The 23,592-nt window shown below is 41.9% G+C and overlaps 1 protein-coding gene across 3 annotated transcripts in view; it reads left to right on the forward strand.

The window, feature by feature from the left end:
* Window positions 1-2,356: 2,356 nt before the first annotated feature.
* Window positions 2,357-23,592, forward strand: part of CREB5 (cAMP responsive element binding protein 5) — a 405,584-nt gene continuing 384,348 nt past the window's right edge. Inside the window, exons 1-2 of one of the 3 annotated variants that reach the window (XM_041727845.1) lie at window positions 2,362-2,402; window positions 5,880-5,963. In XM_041727845.1, the coding sequence (XP_041583779.1) occupies window positions 5,961-5,963 (3 nt within the window). In that variant the 5' untranslated portion in view covers window positions 2,362-2,402; window positions 5,880-5,960. Of the gene's footprint in view, window positions 2,403-3,678; window positions 3,789-5,879; window positions 5,964-23,592 lie in introns of those variants that run through there. The other 2 variants (XM_041727844.1, XM_041727846.1) reach the window with 2 other exon arrangements.

Genomic DNA, 23,592 nt, shown 5'->3' on the forward strand with positions numbered 1-23,592 from the left:
ATGGCTCAGACAGGGGCATTGTTTACCTAATAGCAGCACGTCAAACAGAAGTTCAGCAATCATTTTTAAAGATCAACAAATGATTTGGATAGTATTAGAAATTGATGAGCTACTTGGATGAAACTCATATATATATGTATGCTTCTATTTAGAGAATGCTGAGAATTAAATGTTTTAAATTTATATGTTGATTAACTACTTACAGGGTTTTAAATATTTTATCACTACATCTTTGCTGATTCAATTCTTCATTTTTTTTTCCTTTGGCCCACGCTTGTCAACTGGGAAAAAGACTAGCTCTCTGACTGAATTCTGATGTCAAGCTGTATCCCTTTTCTGTCTCAAGTTTGCTCCCTGTGTGGCTCACACCTCTTTGCTAGAGAAGGAGGTAGACTTTGGCTTTAGGTGGAAAAGGCTATCCTCATTATTGAGTGGCAACACAGGCAAGAAGACTGTTCCTCAGTAGGCTATTGCTTCCTTCTCTAAGCCCAGGTAATTGAGCTGTCATATTTAAAGTTTTATTGGTTAAGATTTCAAGTTAGGACTGGAGCCGTTCTTTTGCAGTTCCTGCAGAGCTACATGTGGAAGAGAACAAATGGAAAACTCAGTGATGAGCTCTGAATAAGGCTGCAAGAAACAAAGAGTAGCCAGTCCCTATGGTCTCAAGGAACATTTAAGGGCAGGGAGTTGCTTAGACACTTAAAAACAGAAAGGAGATTCAAAACTCTTCCATTTAGTATGTCAAAAACAGCTCAGAAGTGTAGTATGAGATGATTGGGGCAAAGCATTACAATTTCTAGCCAGTCCAGTCATGATTCTCTGGCAAACTGCACAGTCATGGTTATGATGCATTGGGATAAGAGGTGCTACATAAATGTTAGATATTACATAAATGTCAGGAATGATTATCGTTTGTTAATAGGGGCTAAACTGTTCCTAAGCAAAACTGACTCCTAGCCAACAACAGTGGTAGCAGAGATTCTAACCACCGAATAACCCATGAGCATGGAATATTCACCTCTGCTTCTAGAAAGAGCTTAGTTGTGATCTGGGGTTGAAAACTGGTCGGGGTGGTCCCAGTGCCACCACTTGCTCAAGTGACTTCAGGCCAGCTCCCCAGCCTCCTGGAATCTGCCTTAATTCATCTGTAAAATGGGGATAGTAATTACACCTGCCCTACTTCTCCTTCCTGTGCTAGGTGGTTGTGAGAATCAAGGGTGTTCACATGGGTGCGATTGCTTTGTGAAGGGTGAGACGCTGCAAGAATGACAGGGGTCATCTAGGATAGGCTGGTATTTAGCCTATGCCTTCCCTTTGAGTCCTACTCACAAGGGGAAATCCGAATGGAAATTAAACTGGGGGGATAGGGCTGGTGTGTCTGGCCGATGCTGAAAACGCCAGGCTCTTTCTCTCACGGAGCTGTCAGGAAGATACTGCAGACCAGGCTCCCGGATCCTGCATTTTGGCTCTGGCTCTGCCACTTGCCAGCCTGTGAGCTTGGGCGAGTTACAGAGGAGGCTCTGGAAGTGATCGCCAAGGGCCCTTCCGGCTCTGACGCTGAGTCTAAATCAGGCTCATCACTTGGCTCTAGCTGTGATTCACCTTTCGCCTCCTGGAGAAACTCCCCTCCAGCTTCTCAGACGCACGAAGCTGGGGTCGTGGAAAAGGTGGGGGCTGTGTATTCCATGTGAGGGTGCACAGTAGAGAAGTTACTCCCTTGGAGGTGAGGTGGGGTAGGGGGCGGTGAAAAGGGGGGTGCCGAACGTTCTGGCAAGGCAGGATTCAGGGAACACTCTAATGAGGTCACGACTGTCGCAGGCGAAAAGGAGCTGGACATCTGCTGGTGGGGGAAGGGGGGAGCGTCTTGCATTTCTGCTTGCAGAAAGTCTCTGCACCCTTTAGCACCCTCTTAGCCCACTACCCCCTGTCCTCATCCCCACATCTTTCCAACGCAACCAGGCCTTGCTCGTAGCAGAGCCCGTGTCCGTGCCTCCTCCGTGGTCCTGTCTGAAACCGTGAGGATTGTTTCCAAGCTGACTCACACCACTAATGTCAGGGAGCCGGGAGCCGTGTCACACGGCGCTGGGCTCTGCAAGCTGTTGCTTGCGCGGTCGCCGCCGCGGCCGCCGCTCCCCGGCGGGTGCATCAGGGTCCGCTCTTGGGGCGGGGGCGGGGCGGGGCGGGGCGGGGCCGGGGCGGAGTCCGCCCCCTCGGCGCGCCGGCCCCGCCCCTCCTTCTCTCCCTCCCCCGCGGACCGCAATGATTTAGAAGTTCAGGAATCCCACGTGACGTCACCGGGGGGGTGATGTAATGCACTCTAAATAGAATGTATTGTAATCTTTGCTCAGTCCAACGTGGTCCCTTCACCCGGGCTCCGCTCTTGCCTTCTCCACACTTGTTTGGTAAGTTCCTAAAAATACGGCTCGGCCACTTCTGGGGCTTTTGCATTTAGCTACTTTTGTTGCACTTGCCGCGGGAGCCATCTCGGGAGCGTACTTGATTTGCAGGGGTTGGTTCTCGGCAGCAGCCGCGAGATTACTTGGTCCAGTGGGCAGGTCACAGGGCAAGGAGCAGGGAAGATGCGATGCATTTTTTTTTTTTTTTTTTTTTTCTGGAGGGTGATCTGTTTGTAAACACTTTGGCGGACCAGAGCGAAGTCCGGCCCTAAATGCTGGTGGACGGTGGAATTCTGCTGTGTCCCGAGGCCACTCCGGAGACCCCCACGCCGTGTCGTGCCGGAGCGCGTCCCGGGGGCCGCCGCGCCGTGCGCCTGGAGGGATGCTAACGTGGAGCGAGCGCCGTGTCCTCCCCGGCGTGGTGCGTGTGTGGGAGCGCGCGTGTGTTTCCCCGGCGCGGGGAACAGTCATGAATCGGGGGTGTGTGTTTGCCTCCAGAGACCTGGCCAGGTGCGGACCCCTCCGGAGGTGCGGCCCAGCGGCGGCAGCGGCGGCGGCAGCGGAGACGGCGAGCCAGGAACCTCCCCCCGCGTCCCCAACTTCCCGGTGTTGCGGCGGAACCCCCGGAGAAAGTTTGCAAACTTCCAGCGGGCGCGGCGAGGACGCCGGGGTCACCTCGCTCCCCCCCGGTGCCGAGCCTGCTGCTGCCACCTCTCGCGCAGGGCTGCCCGCCGCGGCTGGTGGGCGCGCGCGCCCGGGGAGGGGACGCGGCCCTCGAGGGGCACTTGGCCGTCGCTGCGGGCGCGGAAAGCTCGAGAGCGGCGCGGCTCGGTGCGCTCTCCCTCCTGCAGCCGCCTCCCGCCTGCGGCCGGTTCTCGCTGGCATCATTACCCCCCCTCCCCACCCCCGCCGCTGCCCCCAAATGACAGCTCCCGCCTTGGCCGCGGCAGCGCGGCGGCAGTCCCCGGGACCCGCGGCGGAGCCCTCCTCCGGCGGCAGATCTCTCCACGCAACCGCCTAAACTTTTCGCGAAGTTCTTAGAGGGGCAAGACGCGCGAAGGAAGGAGCCGAGGACACGTTTTTCTCCCGACGACCGCATCCCGCTGCTCCTTTGCAGTAGAGATGTTTCCGGGGGGAGGGGGTATCCGGTAGAAAAAGCCGCAGGCCCTGTGCACCTCCTCCCCGACTTTGCCTGCACGGGGGCCACCCCCCACCCCCCCACCCCCACCCCCCACTTGATGCTTGTTCGAGGCCAGAAACTGGAGCGGGTTGCTTGTGTGTGGCGTTGTCAGAGTCCTCCGGGTGTGTTTGATTTTTATTTTTCCCTCCCTCTCTGACATGTGTCAAGGAATAAAGGCTGGATACAGGTCCATTACGTCATTCTGCAGGCCAGTAAGTGTTTGATTAACAGCTTCAGATACTCAAGAGTTCGGGGGTTTAGAAATGCTGACAAAGCAACTCTGCTTCCCATCCCACCCCCAACACACTCGCACAACAGCCCGTCCCCTGGGCATCTCTATTGCCCTCTCCTCCTGGTACCCCTCCTTCTCGACCCCCTCTCCCGCCCGCACCGTTGTCACTCTGGCCCCGCCTCCGCCTTTTACTGCCTTCCCTGGGGCGATCACTGTCCCTGGAGTGTGGGTAAGAGCTTCTGGGGTCCGAGGGGAGCACGGTACCTGATAGACGCACACACAACCTGCCCTTTTCTATTATTTAAGAAAGGCACCAGCGATCCCTCTTCTGCAGGGCGAAAATGCTCGGTCCTGATAGGAAAGGCATCTCAGGAAACGTTTAGAGTCGTTATGATGACACTGTGTCCCTGTGGTGACTTAGGAAAGCAACACACCCACTGCAAACAAAGTACTTACTTTTACCTAGCGCCTTCCTCCTAGCCGTTTAGCGGAAGAGGGGGGCAAGACCAAGAAGTGAGGATGCCGACTAAATCCAGTTTAGCCGAAAGAATCAAGATTCAGCGTTGCATTTGCAAAAGCGTGGGGACATGAGTCGTTGAACCCAAAGCACCTTACAATAAATTGGCGAATGTATTTCTTTCTCTTAGCCTTAAGATTCTATATTTAAAGAGGAAGTTGAATACTTTAGTCATAGAACTGAGTCAGAATCTTCGAATCTGGCAGTTGAAGTAAAAACACTGTGTGTGACGTGTTTAAGGGATAAAAGTAAAAAAGAACTCTGAGTGGGGGAGGGTGTGTGTGTGCAGCAGAAATCGAATAAAAAAAAAAGCTACTGACAGTTTTGGATTGAGTGGGGCAGAGGGTTTGGGTGCCCTCTGATTTGAAGTTGACGGAAGCTAAATTAAGGAACATTTATATTCTGAGTATGTGGGAATTTCGTGAAGAACACATGTTTTGTTATAATCAGATCTACTTTCTTCCAAGTGAAACAGCCATGCTGTAGAGTAGGCATTTGTGAAACTTCCGTCTGGGGTCTAATTGACATCCTTCCCCAAGTTTGCAGCGGTATTTATTATTTATTCACATCTAGAGATGAAATAGTATAACCCCTACAGAATGCTTGTGCATCTAAAATGTTAAACTTCTTGTTTGTGATGCAGAGACCTAAGGGAAAAATGGCCCGGGTCACCAGCACTGGAGAGTGTGATTAATGATCAGTGATTTAGTGATCAGTGATTAGTGGTTTTATTCAAACTGTTACCTCTGACCAGAAGCACACATCAGAGGATTAACAGGCTCTTTAGATAAATGCTCATTAGTGGAAGGGGAAAAGCAAAGATAATAGGCATGCACCCAGGGACAACTTTCGAAGAAAATCATTCCCCGTCTTCAGAATAATAAGCTCTATTAACAGAAAGCCCTTTTAATTTAAAACTTGCTTTTATCTTGTAAATCAAAGTTAGATGTAAAAGTTTGTAGTGCCATTATAACCTAAATTTTCCCATATCCACTCGATGTGGATTATCTCAGTAGCGATATTTTTTTTTATTTAAATAAACAATTGGACCTTCAGAGCAGCTGAACCCTGACAAGTTCTTAACTCCCAGGGTTTGAAGGTGTCCCCCCTTCTAGAATGGTGAGTGCAACTTGCTAGCTAGATGGCGCACTGTTATTTGGTGTCCTGTGCCGTTGTAGTGCAGGAGTCTCAAGGAGCAAGTAGCTGCTTGCGAGGTGTTCTTCCACACTTCCAACAAAGTTGATTCTGTGTAGGGTTGGAGGCTAGACAGTTCTACAAGTTTTTAGTCACATTTTCCATGTCAGTTAAATCTGGGGAGTTCAAGGCTACTGGAAAAATTAGTCTCATTACTAAGAGAAACTTAGCGAACGAGGGAGGAAAGGAGGTACGGGAGTCCAGGAGGTACCTCTGGATTGCAGAAGTGATTGTAAAATACCAGACCTGTTCCTTTTTTTTTTTTTTTAAACTAAAAGCTAGTTTCACAATCTTGTGGTCTGAAATTCTGAGGCAAATACTCAAAGATTTATTTTCTTCCTAATCTTGCTGGTGAAAAAGAAGTTACTAGAAAGAAAGGAAGAAAAAACCTGATTTGGTGACTGCAGGAAGCAACACGTTGCTGATTTTATTCTACAGATAATGGTAAGATGATGTTTCTTATGCTTATGAAGCAGAAAGGAACTTTGCAGTTGGTTAAATGAGGCCGATCTTATATTTTCATAGATGGAATTCAGAAATGGAATTCTTATTTCACACCGAATTTTAATGTTGCCTTTGTCGGTTTCCTGGGACTTGGTGGCATTTTGTGTGGAAGGGGTGTGTGTGTGTGTGTGTGTGTGTGTGAATAAGACCATTATTTTCTGGGTAAAATAATGTTCACGGGCATGTGAACTGCAGGAGGGTGGCTATGAAGCATGTTAAGTAATGTGTCAGGTAAGAATTCCTTTTTCCACAGGCCTTCATGAATCACTTTAATAAGTACTTAAGTTTTAATATGAAGGCATTTTTAAAAAAGAAAACTAAAAATGAAAATAAAACAACAACAAAAAACATTCTCCACACCCAAACTTAGATGTGTATTCCCCTGAAGTAGGATGCTGTTGATTGAATATCAGCTATTATTTTAGTTTTAATACTTAAAAAGAAAATAATAATAGAACTCACTGGTGCCTTCGTATAAATGTCCTCATTTTCCTTTGCATCATTTTATACAGATCTGTTATTTTAAAATCCTGACTGATGCATAACGATTTGTATTTTTCAACCTTACTGGGGGTAAAACATATTTGCTCTATTGATAATATCTTCAAGCTGCTTTTGAATGTAAATTGCTGATATCCATAAACTGTCAAGAAGTCAGTTGTGACCTTATATCGTTTCTGCATGAGTAGATAGTTTATTACAACATTCCCACAAAAACATGGACCCATCTCTGTGACATTGCAGCTTTTATTTGAATAGAAGTTTAATTGAATGGTACTTTGCCAGAGAGACTTTTCCTGTATAGTTTTTCAATTATAGTTGGTCAAAGGTTTTCATACAATTAATTGTCAGTTTCCCACACCTGTGGATTCAAAACCAATCAATCGTGGATTTTCCATGGCTGTTGGTACCGATGTCAAGTTCCTGGTCTTCTGATTTCTTAGTATAATTTGCCTTTTAGCAACCATGCATCACTTTCCTATAATATTTCCTCAGCCTTGGAGTTTGTTTCTTATTAAACTGAAAATTGTTTTGTGGGAAGGTGATATTTGCTGTACCCTCAAGATGTGAACTTTGTGTTTATAGTTGGTTTTCTTCCCATTGCGTTGTTAGATTAAAATTGGGGATTTGAGTGGACTTATTATGTTTGTCATATTTTTTCCCCTTCTTCTTCACTTCAAAGCAATGCTGTTAGTCACAAAATTAATGTGATCATGGCTGGTGTTTCCCATCTATACGCTTCTTTTGCTTCTTACAAATTGGATTTCTACAGCAATTTAAGATCTTTTTTTAGAGACAGCTTTCTTGGATGAAGATGGAGCAATGATCTCAGTCAATTCATTATCTTGTCCAGTTTGACTACCAGCTGTATTATGGGAATCTACCAGTACTTTTTATAAATTGTGTTTAAAAATGTATATCTAGTACTATCTCTTTGAATGCTATTTAAGAAAATTATGCAACTGAGATAAGGTAATAAACTAGGGAGCAGTAGCCTTAAACATTGAAGTGTGAGGAAGAAGCACTTTCAGATATGCTAAGCAGACTTAAAGAACCTTTTTGTATTGCTATTTGTAAACTAAATAAGCCATCAATTTTGTGGCATTGCTTTAAATAGAAACTCTGACACTTTAAAAATGACCATCATGTTTAATGTTTTCACTAAAAAGTTCTTATATTTTGCAATTTGGAAAAAAATGAGCAATTAGTGATTTTGAGGATCCATTAGTATTCCATTGTTGGGAATCACAAATCATGGATTTGACATGAGAGAAAGAAGAGAGAGAAGGCTTTTAAAAATTTTCAGGTACTGATAACAGTATGCCAGAGACAAGAGTTAAATTTTTATTGCTTATATTGAGACTCTGGGACTTTCAAACTAAAACTTACATTTTGGATACATTTCAGATGTTACATTGGCATTTTTGTATCTCTTTCTGTCACTCTGCTGCTCATTTATGTTTTCTGAAAGATGGATCAGAATCAATTTAACACCTTAAAAACACATATTTTAGTTGCTTCCTTCTATTTCCTCAAGGTTTACATTTCTAATCTCTACCCTAAAATTAACAAAGATTGAAAACTATCATGTTGGCGTTTGGCTTGAGCTAATCTTGGAGAGTAAGAATTCCTTCTGGACCAGGGATTTCGATGGCCAAGTTGAAAGGCTTGCTATAGTGTATGCAGAGCTAGAGCTGGGAGGTCTTCTCATTAATAGATCAACCTTGTCACTTTGCAGAGGAGAACCCAAGGACTGGTTATATCCTGTGGCTCACTGAGGCCCAGAGCTAAAGACTGCCAGACTGAGCCTAAAAGCCACGTCCCTGCCTCCAGGTCAGGTTCTCTTTCCATGAGCCCGGCTGCCATAAATGGTCGTGAATGAAACATAACCCATGGCTTTGGATGCTTTGCTCTTTTCAAACCTTTTGATCACTAACTTTTCGAAGACAGTTCTTATCAGATCTTTTGAATGAATACCCTAACCATAAAAACTGTAATTTCTGTTCTGTTTATTCTGACATATCTGTAATGTTAATTTTTTTCACATCGACTCCCTTATTGGAAAACCATTCTTCTTATTCTTCGCCATTATTATTAGACATGCCTTGTAAAACAGTACTGTCCAGATTTCATTTGAGACTAAACACCAGGCAGGATTAAAGATGTTCTAAACGACTGTTGTAGGATAAGGCAGTAACTTTTGTTACTTCCTTTCTTTTCTTAATCACCTTTGAAGAAGGGATCCGTAAAATTATTTAAAATTAAGATAAATCCTCTTTCTTTTTGTCAGATAGACAAACAAGCACTATTTTCACTCTGGCAGATGTACTTTTGCCCAGAATCTGTCTCTGTAGTATATTATCTTTCCAGGTTGGTATATACGAAAGTGTTTGGAGGCGACTATTACTGTATCAGAAGTGAGTTGAGTCTAGAAGTATGCTGTTTGAGGTTTGACTGGCAAAACTTGACTAATCATAGCTAATAGAAATCATGCATGCAACATAGGGGGCTCCACAGCACCACACATTTGATTTAAGATGACATTTAGGCTATGCTGTATTTAGGATGGGGAACAAGACAATCTCAACAGAAATCTTGAATGCATCTACTGTATGTGTTATTTGGCTTGACCCATAGGTTTCCTTTCCAGCTCTTTGCATGAACACTTTATATCAGAATTCAGGTCTCTTTTATTCTTTTATTACACTGAGGAGCCCCTGTGTTGCATGAATTCCTCAACTACAACACATTTCAGCCAATTTTATGCAATTCTCTCTCTGCTGGCTTCCCAAAGGGGAAAACCACATACAACAAAAAACATCTTTGTTTTTGTTTGAATTAGCTGATTATAAGAAGAAATACATTTTATCTCCATTTGCCAGATCTGGTACGACCCTTTCACTTTATCAAAACAAGATCTTCTTCTCTAAGTAAGCGATGATGCTGTTTGACTTCTGAATGATCAGGTTCTAATCATGCACCAGAGGGTGGAAAGCCTTGAGGATAAAATCCATTTCCACCAGGGTGGCTAGGCGTGATGTAGCACGCCGTTAGGAAGAGCCTGATTTGCCTTCCTGCGATGACAGCATTGTCCAGAAAAACACTGCCTTCTGGGAGGAAAGACCATCTTCTCAATTCTCAAGCTCACTGATGGCTGTGTTGAAGATGACTCTCAGAATGCTGAGGGTTTCTGAGGTTATTTATTAAATTATAACATGGTAAAACATCCACAGGCTAGAATTTGACTATCTACATCTTAAAAGCCTTAATGGTCTTCTTCATCCATTCCCTGCATTTTCCTTATGCTAATATTTTTCTAGATTTATTTTTAAGCATCCATTCTGGTTACCCTGCTTTTATGAGTAACCCTAAAATAACAAATCACAAGTGTGTGCGTAACGGGATAGGGGACATTTTTCCATAAGGGAAATAGGTTTTAATATCCAATCTTAGGAGAAGTAATTAGCAAGACAAAAGAGAGAAAGGTTTGAAATCCAATTGATGGCATCATGGGCTCTGCTGTAGCTCTGCCAAACAATGTGGTTTATGGCAACAGGAAAAGACTAAAAGACTGAAAGGGGGAATCCCTTCAACTCACTATGCTTCTCTGCCTCAGTTTTTTTGTTTGTGATAAAAAGAGTGTTAGTTGTGACCAGCGCTGTTCAACAATGGAAACCATAAATGCAAGTCACCTTTGTAATTATAAATGTTCTAGTAGCCACATTAAAGAGGTAAAAAGAAAAAAAAATAAAAAAATAAAAAAAATAAAAAAAATAAAGAGGTAAAAAGAAACAGTTAATTTTAATACCATATTTTATTTAACCCTAAATATCTGAAATAGTATCATTTCAGCATATAATCAATATAAAAATGTTGATGCGATACCTTGTGGGTTTTTTTTTGTTGTTGTTGTTGGTCCTAAATCTTTGAAATCCGGTATGTATTTTACAGTTATTTCACGTCCAGGTTCAGGCTGGTCACAGTTCAAGTGCTCTATAGCCACATATCAAGTGACCATGGTGGTGTCAGGCAATGCAAATCTACACTCTGTTTCAATGGTTCTTAGTCATGGCAGCCCAGTAGAACCACCTGTGGAGTTTGTAAAAAGTACTGATACCTACTCCGCATCACCAATTCTGATTTGATTGGTTTAGGGTGGGGGCCTGGGCCTTTGTATTTTTAAAAGCTCCAAAAGTATTTCTAATACATAGCCAGGTTTGAGGACTGAAATTGTAACTGCCCTCTGTGGTATCTTCTGCTCCCATATTCTGTGATCTGTTGACAGATAGGGATTGCAGGAAAGCATTCAGAGTTCAAGAGCAAGTGGTTGTCATAGCATGCTGCACACTATAAAATGTATTTAGGAAATGTAATCAATAAAAATTAAAATGCATAGATTGAATGACTAGAAGACAACTCTATGTGCTACGGATGAACTCTGCTTTGTATGAGTTTCAAATATTTTAAATGGTTTTCGATGGTTTGCTTCTCCCAAAATCTTTTTTTATTTTAAAGATTTTATTTATTCATGAGAGACAGAAAGAGGCAGAGACATAGGCAGAGGGAGAAGCAGGCTCCATGCAGGGAGCCTGATGCAGGACGGGATCCCAGGACCCTGGGATCATGATCTGAGCCAAAGGCAGATGCTCAACCCCTGAGCCAACCAGGTGTCCCTGTCTCCAAATCTTTATGTATGGTTTGGTTTGCATGCAGCCTCTTAGAAACCTTCCAGTTTGGAAAAGATGAAGATTGTCACAATTTGGGTATTTTGCTAGTTTATTTCTTTGCCCCGGTACTACTTGTCTTTAGCTCTTTTTGGAGGGAAAAATCTTACTGCATTTAAGACATCTGGCTCCCCTTGTGTTTCTCTCTAAGCTTTTAACAAGCTCTGTGTCATTGCAGAGACCAGACTTGCCCTTGCCCTCTGCTCATGTCAAAATGGTAGTTCCAGCTCCTTGACTTAAAGTGTTTATTCTTTGTCGTCCTTTAAAATGTTAGAAGAATCAGTATTTCTCAGTGCACACCAGAATGTTCTCCTTTAATACATTTTTAACACTGTGCCAGGTTGTGCATTCACTAGCGGGTGCAAAGAACCAAAAATTAAAAATAATGAGTTCCAAACTCTGTACCATCTTCTTTCCAAGTCAACAAGCAGTATTGTTTGTGGAGGGGAGGAGAGACCTCAGGGATGATCCCTTGTGACTTCGTGCTGCTGAAAGCCTCTGCATTCCCGAATTTGTGAGTCATCCCACCCCAAACCTCTCTCCGTCTCCCCTGCATAGTGGTCTGTTTCCAAGTTCATGTCTATGTGGCCATGTGCTTTTTAAACATGACTTACAGCCATTTCTAGGTGCAGAATGGCACATTTCTTTGTATTTTGTGGCGATAATATTTGTGTTTTCTGTCATGCTCTTCACTGGGAAAATTTTAACTTCCATTTATGAGAAGAAACTGAGGGATTGACAAGGCAAAGCATCGTGTTCATTAACTAGAAGGGTGTGAGACAAAGGCTCCCATTTATTAGTGCCTAAAGATAAGCACCACTCTGGGTGGCTTCCAGGTGGGGATTTTCCAGTTGTGTATATGATTGCAATTGTCTTTGAATTCGCAAATAACATTTTTTTTCTAATGCTTTTGCATGCATTATTTGCACTTAAATGATTTCTCTGCTAATAACTCTTGCTACTCAGCTCCAGGCTACATGTACCTGGATTGATTAACAAATACATCTGGGTATACCAGCCTCTTAATGTGGGATCTATTCTAAAAGTTGCAAGGAGACATCTGTTAAAAACCTGCGTTTTTAGTGGTATCTAAGGAAACTTTCTCTAAGGCTACTTCATGATTGACTGTTGAGGACTTTGTGGAAAGACAATGAGATTAAAGATGTAAGTGATTCAACTCTTTTAGGGATTGAAAGTAAAGAGTTTTGGGTATTCATTCACTGAGAAAGATAGAGAGCTCCTGAATTATCTTCAGTAGAACATTTTAGCTCTTGTTTTACCAATGTACTGTCTTCACACTTGGCCTGGAGTCATCTGCTTTTGAGTATTTGGTTTTTGTTTTCTTCTAACAATGACTAGGGTTGGGCTTAACTATGAGCAGTTTCTGTCTGCACCTCTAGGTCTTCCATGGATGAGATACAAGCCATGATTAATAATGTAGTCTGTGACCAGTACCAGCGATGGGTTATTTTGGGTCTTTTTCTAAGCATTATACTAAAGTTAAAGCAGTTTCAGTATCCACACATATATGTGGTTATGGTTGTTAAGCTTGTATATAAATAAAAACCTCGGCCAGTGAGGACCAGGATGTTACTGGCATATATATTTGCAAATGTGATTATCATCTTTTTTTAGGATGCTAATGGATAAACTGCCCTTCTTTTGAGCAAATATCTGTTTATCACTTTGATTTAGATACAGATATTGATTAAAAGATATTGTTAGATCAAAAAAATCGAAACTGTATTTAAGACACTCTTCTTTTCTAATGTGGCCTGTTTAAGCACACATTGTTTACAATTTCGTCTTCCAGCTTTGCAAAGCCAGATGACTAATAACCACCATTCTTAGTGCTGTGCTGGTGGACGTCATCAAAGATGATGGTGCACAGTGTTTTGGCACCATGAAGCAGCATGTAATTTGAAATTGTACTTTTTGTTAAATACCCATACTAATCTCCAAATCATTCAAAACATTAAAAAGCAAAACAAAACAAAACAGTGATGTCTGCTTATTGGATGGAGGCAGCATTGGCAAAGATGCACATTTTTTTTTCATGTGCCTTAGAAGCACTCACAAAAACAGGGATAAAAAAATTACATGTAATTATTTGGCATGCCCTTTGGAAGGGACATTTTTAAGATAGATTAACCCTTTAACCCAAAGTTAATTTTTACCCTTTTCAGGAAATGTGCTCCCCACCGCAAGGCACAAAACCCGTAGTATCTTTAAAAGGAAGGTTGTAAATGGGATGCTTTCTCTTTCTTTAATATTTTTTTAAAAAGATTTTATTTGTTTATTCATGAGAGACACAGAGAAAGAGAGGCAGAGACATAGGCAGAGGAAGAAGCAGGCTCCCTATGGGGAGCCTAATGCTTGGAACCCAAGATCATGACCTGAACGGAAGGCCGATGCTCAACCACTGAGCCACCCTGGTATCCCTCTTTATTTAACATTTTTTAAAAAAAATTTTATTTATTTAAAAGAGAGAGAGAGAATACAAGCAGGGGGAGAGGCAGAAGGATAGCGGGAGGGAGAAACAGGCTCCCTACTGAGCAGGAAGCCTGATGCAGGGCTCAATCCCAGGACCCTGGAACCATGACTAGAGGGGAAGGCAGATCGATTAAGCCACCCAGGCGCCCTCTTTATTTAACATCTAGCAGATGTTTTAGGAGGTCTCCTTAGGAAGTTTTATATTTCTTTATATAGTGTTAGTTACTTAATGTTTGTTTAAAAAAAGAGGGGTTTCTGGAGGTGGGTTGCACAACAATGTGACTGTACTTCACACTATTGAACCATGCACTTAAAAATAGTTTACGTGGTTAATTTCATAAATTGTGCATTTTAACACAGTTTTTAAAAAAGAGAGGGATAAGGTTTGAATGCAGCCATTCCCCAGATGGAGCCATAGAATGCATAGACCACTTATTCCAACTTAGGTATCTTAGTTGGAAGAGCAAAAGTCTAAAGAGGACTTGTGCATTTCTGGTCAGTGCAGAGAGATGACAGGTGTGTAATGTGATTCTGATGCATAGAGTAATCCAGGGAGGATAACAGCACTAAATGCCTTTTTTTCCTGGAGACTGGCTTGGATCTTGATGGGCTCTGTGTATAGAAAGCTGTATTATTTAATTTGAAAAACACACCATTTGGCATTATTGGAACATGTCTGTTTGAATCGACTTGATTGCCTTTCTCAGTGTAAGGGTATGCTCAACTGATATGCTTAGATGAGAAAAGATAGACCTCTAGTTCCTGTAAGGAAATGTAAGCCCATGCTTCCCTCCCTTCCTCCTTTCCTCCCTTCCATCCTTCTTCCTTCTCCCTTTTTCCCTTTCTCCCTTCCTTTATCAGGTTTTTAATGAGAACCTATTATGTGCCATGTGCCAGGTACTGGGGACGCATGGCCAAAGCCAAACAGGGTCCCTTTTTTCCCAGAGCTTACTGGTAGGAGGGATACCAGATAGGTCAGTACTGTAGAATATTGTGGGGGTGCAAGTCTGGAAGCAGAAAGCCCTGTCAGGGGAACTAGTGTGGTTTGTCCAGGCAAGACATGATAGTGGATTGGCTACTGTGGTGCCAGATTTAAAAAAAAACAGATCAATATGACTAGGGGATTGATTACTGGAATATGAGGGGAAGGAAGAGGGCCTTCCTCATTCTAAGGGGAGAGGGAGCCTGGCAGGAAAAGTTGGACCCAGTGTTAAAGCCCGGATTGTCCTTTGCGGTGGTAGAGGAAGGGAGGGTTTCTGGTCTAGTACTCCATGGACATGTGTCTGAATCCTTGAATAAGAACAGAAAACTGAACAGAAACTCAAGAGAGCAACTATAACTAAAAACTGTAGTGTAGTCGTTGAGTTACAGGCATTGCAGTTGAGATAATTTCTGTCAGAAAGTAGCCTCCCTGAGAGACAGGCACCCACCTCCAAAGCAGCCTCAGCTGGGGCATTCAGTGGGGTCCAGGGCACAGCTCTGTGTGTTTGTTTCCTCGGGCTGCTGTTAACAAAGAACCGTGGACTGGATGGCTGTCAGAAATTTATTTTCTCACAGTTTTGGAAGCTAGAGTTCCAAAGTCAAGGTATGTCAGAAGGGTTGATTCTTTTTGAAGGCCATGAGGGGGAATCGTTCTAAGTCTCTCTGTTTGGTTTATGGATGGAGTCTTCTTTTTGTGTCTCTTCACATTATCTTCCTTCTATGTGTGCCTGTCTCTGTGTGCATATTTCCCCTTTTTATAAGGACACCCAGTCATATTGGATTAGGACCCACTCTAGGGACCTCATTTTATTTATTTTTTTAAGATTTAATTTATTTATTTGAGAGAGAGAGAGAGAACATGAGAGAGCACAAACAATGGAGAGGGAGAAACAGGCTGCCCATTGAGCAGGGAGACCAATGCTGGACTCAATGCCAGGACCCTGGGATCATGACCTGAGTTGAAGGCAAATGCTTAACTGAGCCATCCAGGTACCCCTAAGGACCTCATATTAACTTGACTACTTGTAAAGACTTTATCTCTGATAAGGTCACATTTTAGGGTACTGGAGGTTTGGGAGGATATAATTCAACACATAACAGTGGGTAAGCCTCTCAAGAAGGTAGCACCCAGGGCACTTACTAGTGGGATCCCACAGGAGCTGGCAGATAGGGAGTGATGTGGCTCATAACCAGACTTTTTTTTAGCGCATGTTAAAAATAAACTTCTGATGGACCCCCAGCAAACCTTGGAACAAGTCTTCAGAGATGAGGGTACACACATTACCAGGTGTGGACAAAGCCAGCAAAACAAGGCTACACTTTAAAAAAATTATATATATATGTAGTTATATATATATTTATATATAGTACTGATAAATGAATTTACTAATATGGACATTGTCCTTGATTTGGCCTTGAATTTGTCTTCAAAGTTTGTGAAAGAGCAATGCTAAAAGGGCAATACCAACGTTTAACCTTGAGAACAAAGAATAAATACAATTAATTTGTCACCCTGCCAGGCTTAACAATCATTGTTTTGATGTGGTAGTATTTACTCCAAGGACAATAGCCACCAGTTCCCATACACAACACACACACACACACACACACACACACACACACACACACACACATACAATTGAACATAGACATTTCAATGCAGGGGGAAAAATTCAGCTCTTCTAGTTGTAGATGAATAATATATGCCTGTGTGCTATCTCTGTTTTACACAATGAAAGTACAGAAGACAAAATTCTGTGTTTAAAAACATATCCTAATAAATAACAAATAATCCAATTAAAAATGGGAAGGATCTGAATAAACAGTTCTACAAAGAAGATATGCAGATGACCAACAAGCACATGAAAAGATGTTCAGTGTCACTAGTTACTAGAGAAATGCAAATCAAAACCATAGGGAGGGGCAGCCCGGGTGGCTCAGCAGTTTAGTGCTGCCTTCAGTCCAGGGTGTGATCCTGGAGACTTGGGATCAGGATCGAGTTCCACGTCAGGCTCCCCGCATGGAGCTTGCTTCTCCCTCTCCCTCTCCCTCTCCCTCTCCCTCTCCCTCTCCCTCTGCCTGTGCTTCTCTCTCTCTCTCTCTCTCTGTGTCTCTCATGAAAAAATAAATAAAAAATCTTAAAAAAAAAGAGAAAAACCATAGGGAGTTACCACTTTGTACTCTGTAAGATGACTATAATAAAGAAGACGGACAATAACAAGTTTCGATGAGGATGTGGAGAAATTGGAACCTGCATACATTGCTGGTGGGATTGTCTAATGGCACAGCCACTTCAGAAGACAGTTTGGCAGTTACTTAAAAAATTAAACAAAAACCTTATGACCCAGCAATTCCATTTCTAAGTATACAGCTAAGAGAAATTAAAATATATGTCCACACAAAAACTTGTACATGAATGTTCATAGCAGTGTTACTCATAATAGCCAAAATGTGGAAATAACCCAAAGTCCATCAACTGATGCATGAATAAACGAAAGGTGGTTTATCCATATATTGGAATATTATTTGGTTGTAAAAAGAAATGAAGTACTGACACATCCCACAACATGCATGAACCATTAAAACATGCTGAGAAAAAGTGTCAGACACAAAGGACTGAATATCCTATGATTCCATTTATGTGAAAGGTCCAGAGTAGGCAAATTCATGGAGAGAGAAGAAGGATTGGTGGTTGCTAGGGCTGAGAGTGGGGCTGGGGACCTGGGGGTGACCACAAAGGCATGTGTGGTTTCTTCTTGAGATGATAAAATGTTCCAAAATTGATTGTGTTGTTATTTGCATAAATCTGTGAATATTCTTAGGACATTGAATTGTACACTTAAGTGGATGAATTGTATGTGAATTATATGTCAAGAAAGTTATCTAAAAAGATAACAGATCATGGAGAAAAATACAGGATGCCAAGTTTAGTCAGGTTATATGCCAAATAGAATATTTTGATCCAATAACTTCTCTACATATTTCGGATGAATGTATTAAGATGAGCAGCGGAGAAAGGTTGATAGGAGCATTACAGATCTTGGAAATAGGAATGGTCAACTACTAAAAATCTTAGGGCATATGCAATGTGTCTCCAGATTGTACCTCTCTTCTGGGCCAGGAGCCCTAATTTCTGAGTTCACTCTGGCCATTTCCTCCTAGATGGACTGCTACTGTTCCTTAATTTTTAAATTGTTCCAACAGGAACTAATCTTCATACCATTTCTCCTTCTGACACACCCATTTCAGGAAGGGCCACCATTATCCTTTGGGTCCACAGCTTGAACGTTCAGTTGCTGACCTTGCCTCTCCCCTTGGTCACGATGAACAGATCATTGCTATGTCTTCTAGACCCTGCAGAGCAAAGTCCTGTGATTTTTGTCCTTCTGCCCTGTCTCCTTCTCAACTACTTCTTTCTGTGAACCAAGAATTAAAGGGAACAGAATTATTTAACGTGTCTTTTTTGAGCTTACCCTCTTGATGTACTATGTCAGCCTTTAAAACAAACCTACCCAGGAGCTGGACTTAGCCCATTTTATAGATAAGGAAAGTGAGACTCACAGGGTAGGTAGGGGACAAACCAGTTAATGGGACAAGGGAAATGTGACCACTAAATGGAAGAATAGGGATTTACAACTGTTTTGGCTGGTCCTTGAGCTCAGACTTTCCATTGTGGCTACGAAATAAATCCTTCTACTCTATGGCTCTGAATGTCTCATTTCACTGCTCAAGAGCCTTCATCAACATCTGTTTTAAGCCCCTTTAGGCCAGCCTCAGCCAGCATCCCTGTAGGTACAGCCCATATTCAACAAGATCCATAATAAACTCTTGTTTTTGTTGAGTGCCTCTCTGCCATGTTGAGGCTCTCCTCTTCCCTGGAACATCTGTCTATGGCTAGCACACTCCTTCCTCCCACCCCTTCACCTTGTGCCTGTGCAAACACTCATCTCCTGATCTCCCCAAATAAAAACTAAATGCAGAATTAATTTCTTAGGATTTTCTTAATATTTTTCTTATGATTAGAAGATATTCAATTATAGTTCTTTTTATATTGTCATAAATTCCTTCTCTTGGTTTATAAGCTCCGTAACAGCAAGAATTGACTCTTGCTTGGTGTTGATTTCCCTCATAGACCTTAGCATATAGTTCCTTATATAGAGTAGATAATCTTGAGTGAGTTGATGATAGGAATACTCAGATGTTGTTCTTTGTCATGAATTTTCTATTACCAGAGGGAGATGTTTGATGTCTGTTGAGGGCTCCTGGAAAGACTAGCACAGGGAAATTCTTCAGGTATATTGATGGATGTCCCTAAAGTATAGAAAACAATTGTAATAATATTTCAGAACTTCAAAAATGGAGTGAGATGAGGAAATCACAGAGAATTTCACAACCCCAAGGAGTCATTGATTTTTCATTTTTACATTCTCTACCATACCTGGTCCAGAGTTTTAAATAGTTTTAATCAGAACGTAGACACATTTTTAAAGGCTGCTTCCTTCACTTAAAACTATGCCACAGGCATTTTTTCATGTTGCTACATAGTTTTCAAAACTATGATTATGCATGCTATTCCATGGAGTCGCTATACCATAATTTCTTAACCATCCCCTATTGTTTGACATTGAATTTTGTTGTGGATTCTTTTTTATGATTATAAAAAAACACATGACCAGTCTTTTGGCAAGAGAAATATATACTCCGAAGACCTTAATCTCCTTCCTCTTACACTGGCTGAAAAAAATCTTCCTTTAAAGGGTTGAGCTTAGGCAAAAATGTGACAGAGCTCAGGTTTGTCTTGGGCACCCTCAGACTTTTATTCCTTTTATTTCTGCCCATCTTCCTCTCACACATTCTGTTCCACCGCAGTGCCTGTCATAGGAGCTCAGGATTGCCATCCTCCTCCAGACACTGATCTGTCTTTTACAAACCCTGCCTTTCTTGCCCCTCATCTCAGCTGGATTCTTTCTTTTTTTCTTGATCCTTGAATCCTGGTAAGATAGTAACCTATTTCTTGAGAGTTTGTAATTTTATTACAAAAGGACTTCTGGAGATGGCTAGGTGGTACCCCAACAAAGTACATCATCAAAGGTATGCCTTTGCTCTCTTTAGCTAGATCTCTTCCCGGTTCTAAGGATTTGTCAGTGAACCAACAGCAGAATCTCTATACAAATAGGTAAATACATAATGCATCATCATATAGCAGTAAGTGATAAAAAGAAAGATGAGACTGGGTAAGTAGATACTGTATGCTCTTTCCTCCTTCAGCTGGACAGTTAGGGAAGGCCTTTCTGAAAAGGTGACAGGTAAGTAGAGAGACTGGAGGTAGGGGCCCTTCCTGCAGGGGTGTGGAGAACAAGCTTGCAGACAAAGGATCTCTTGGTGCAAAGGCCTGGTATGTTTGAGGGGCTGCAAGGATGCAGACATGAAGATGGTGAGGAAGGAGTGGGAGGTAATGGGTGGGCTTGTAGACCATACTGCGAATGTTGAATATTAATCTTAGCCACAGAGGAAGCTGCTGGGGAGTTTTGAGAAGAGCATCCATTATTTCTAAAGACCTTCTTTGTGATTGAAGAGTGGATTTGTACAGGCTAGGGTGACAGCAGAAAGGTGTGTTAGAAGGCAAGAGACTGTGGCAGCTTGGACTGGGTGATCATGGGAGATGTGGTGAGAAGGCTTATTTCAAAGGTAAAGCTAAAAGGTCTTATTGACAAGTTGGGTATTGAGGTTGGCGAGACATCAGGGAGGATGTTAACATTCTTGACCTGAGACACTGGAAGGTTGGAATTATATCTGCTAGGTGATGTGGGGAAGATAGCCTGTGCAACAGGTTTGGTGGGTGAGATATGGAACTCAGCTGTTATGTGTGAGATATCCGGTGAATGGGGGATGCTGAGTCTGGTGTTCAGGGAAGGAGTTTGGGCAACAGATATAGAGTCAGGATCACAGTTTTGGCATCAGATAGGACAGCCTCATTTCACAACACAGCCCCTCATGCAGGGGGTCCTAACCATACTGGAATTTTAGGTCTTTGAAAGCACCAAGCCCTTCTCAATTATGGGGCCTTTGCATATACTGTCCTTTTGCCTCAACCATTCCTGCTGAGATGATGGCTGCTTTCCTAATCTAAATTAGGTTTCCCTGTTGAATACTCCTGCTACCCTGAACTTTTCCCTCTTAGCATTTATCAGTTTTTAGATTTATATTTCTTTAAGTGATTTTTAATTTTTTAAAATTTGAAATCTGTATGTCCCACTAGAATCTGAATTCTGATCATGTGTAGTTTATCACCATTTTTCCAACATCTAGTGCTGGCACATAGCAGACAGTTCTTCAGTATTTGCTGAATGAATGGAGGTCTGTTATTAATTTATTACTTTACTCATGATATATTGCAGTTCTTCTATTTATAAGCATATGATTTCATGAGTAATCATACCTAATGATTTTCCTATCTTCTTAAAACATAGTCTAATTGATTACTTAATGGCTCCATGTGTTTTGTTTGTTGTTTTTTTTTTTTTTTTTGTGAACACTTTCTTATTAGGTAATAGGAGAGAGTGGGCTGTGGTTAAAGTAAATGATCACTGGACTATGAAACTTTGAAAAGAAGAGGAATTTAAGGCTTATATAAACTTCCTAATCAAAATCCCCCTACCTCCTGTTTCCTTTTCAGCAGCTTTGTTGCATTTCTATGGACACTTCTATCTAACATTGCCTGAGGTTATTTTATAGTGACCTTTGGCAAGACTTATTACTTCCTCCTTACCATGTTTATTGCCATGCTTATTGGGGAAAGAGGCTAGGATGGCAGGGGAGGGGTGGGAGTGTGGTGGGGATAAGGGAATCTAACTGGATGAGGACTTCCTTTGGTGACTCTTAGAAAGGTCCGTTGTCTCCAGCCTCATTGGGGAGAGTTTAGGAAATGATATGTGAGGGAAGAGATTAGATTTAAAAGGGTTGTTAGCTTGTAAAAGAGCTTTAGGTCTCTGTCTTCAGCAGCATAGAACTGTATGAAAAACAGGATTAAATTAGAGAATGATCTTTTTATTGTGTTTAAAGCTGGAGTAAGCTTTCAGAGGTATCTGTGTTGTTTGAGAAACACATACACTGGTTTCATGAATACATATATGTGTTTTACACTGGTCCATATAGAGATTGACCAGTTGATGTGTTTGTCAGTTGGGGACATGAAACAAAGTCACTAACTTTATAGATAATGTTGTGGTATGAGGCATTCACTCAACAAATATGTGTTAAGCATTTACAGTGCTAGACATGGAATGAGACATGTCTCATTCCATGGGGAAGGATGGTGAACAAGAGAGAGGTATTTGCCTTCCTGGAGGTCAGAAAATCTGCTGAGTCTCAGTCTCCTCACTGTAGGATGGAGATTGCGCTAATACCTACTTCATAGCCTTTGCAAGAGGAGTAAATGACCATTTATGTAAAAATGGCAATCATATTGAAAAATGGTATGTAAATTTTAAGTGGCTATTATGATTGATGTACCAAATATAGTTATTGTTTCCATTGGGAATAAATCCTGATTCATTATTTCTAGTTTTGAATATCCTCCATCCCTGTACAATCTAAGATTTTATTCTTATAATTTAGAGAGCTAAGATTTTCTTTCACATAGACCTAACAGAAAGAGGAAATGTGAGGAATGTAATTTGGGTTATAAACAGTGTGTTAGTTACCTATTGCTGTATAACAAATTAGCCTCCCCACTCCCATATATTTATTTTAAAGAATTTGTTTTACCCTTTTTTTTTTTGAGAGAGAGTGCATGTGTGAGTTGGGGTGAAGGTAAAGGGGCAGAGAGAGAAGAAGAGAGAGAATCTTAAGCAGGCTCCATGCCCAGCACAGAGCCTGATGTGGGATTTGATCTCACAACCCTGATATCATGACCTGAGCTGAAATCAAGAGTTGGATGCTTAAATGACTGAGCCACCCAGGCGCCCTTCTCCAACATATATTTATTGACTCAGAGTTGCTGTGGATCAGGAATCTGATTATGGCTTACCTGAGTCCCCTGGCTCAGGGTCTCTCAAAGCTGGAATCAAGATGTAGGCCAGAGCTGTAGGCCTCTTTAGCCTCATCTATGGGAGGATCTACTTCTAAACTCACATGGCTATTGTAGGCCTCACAAGATGCACACCCAAGCTTGTTTATATGGCTGTTTGCAGGCTAAGAGTAAGAAAGGCTTTCAAGAGGTAGAAAGTGAGAAATGGAAATCACAGTATTTTTTTCTAATCTAATCTCAGAAATGACATCCCATCATATTTGCCACATTGTGTTCATTAGAAGCAAATCACTAAGCCCAGCCTTTACTCAGAAGAGGAGATTACACACACATATATATATTAGAAGACTGGGATCACTGGGGGACATCTCAGAGACTGCCTGCTACACAGTACTTGTAAATGATACTTTGAGTTAATGCTGTATCTCTGGCCTTAATAATGGACACTATTTGAAATGAAAGATATAAAGGAAATAAACGCTACTATTCCCCTAAGACACCATAGTTGGTGAAGACCAGGGAAGTTGGTGTTAGAGCTTTCTAGATCTTGAGTTGTAACCAATAAGGAATCCTGGTTCATTCTTTTACTTTTGGCCCTGGCTCATACTTGGATATTTATAACCTCTCTGTTTTTCAGGAAAGCATTTAGAAGGCACTTTACGAATATCAGTGGTAAACCCAGGACAGTTTCTCCTCAGAAGAGTACCAAATTAAAAATATGTTAATTTAGTCATTTTATGGTATTGATGTCTTATCTGTTCACTTGCTTACTTTTAACCTACGCTTAAAAACAAAGATGGTTCAATCATTTGGAGATTAAGGGGAAGAACATTCCAGGTAT

The sequence above is a fragment of the Vulpes lagopus genome, chromosome 13 (assembly GCF_018345385.1).
Source record: "Vulpes lagopus strain Blue_001 chromosome 13, ASM1834538v1, whole genome shotgun sequence".
NCBI lineage: Eukaryota > Metazoa > Chordata > Mammalia > Carnivora > Canidae > Vulpes > Vulpes lagopus.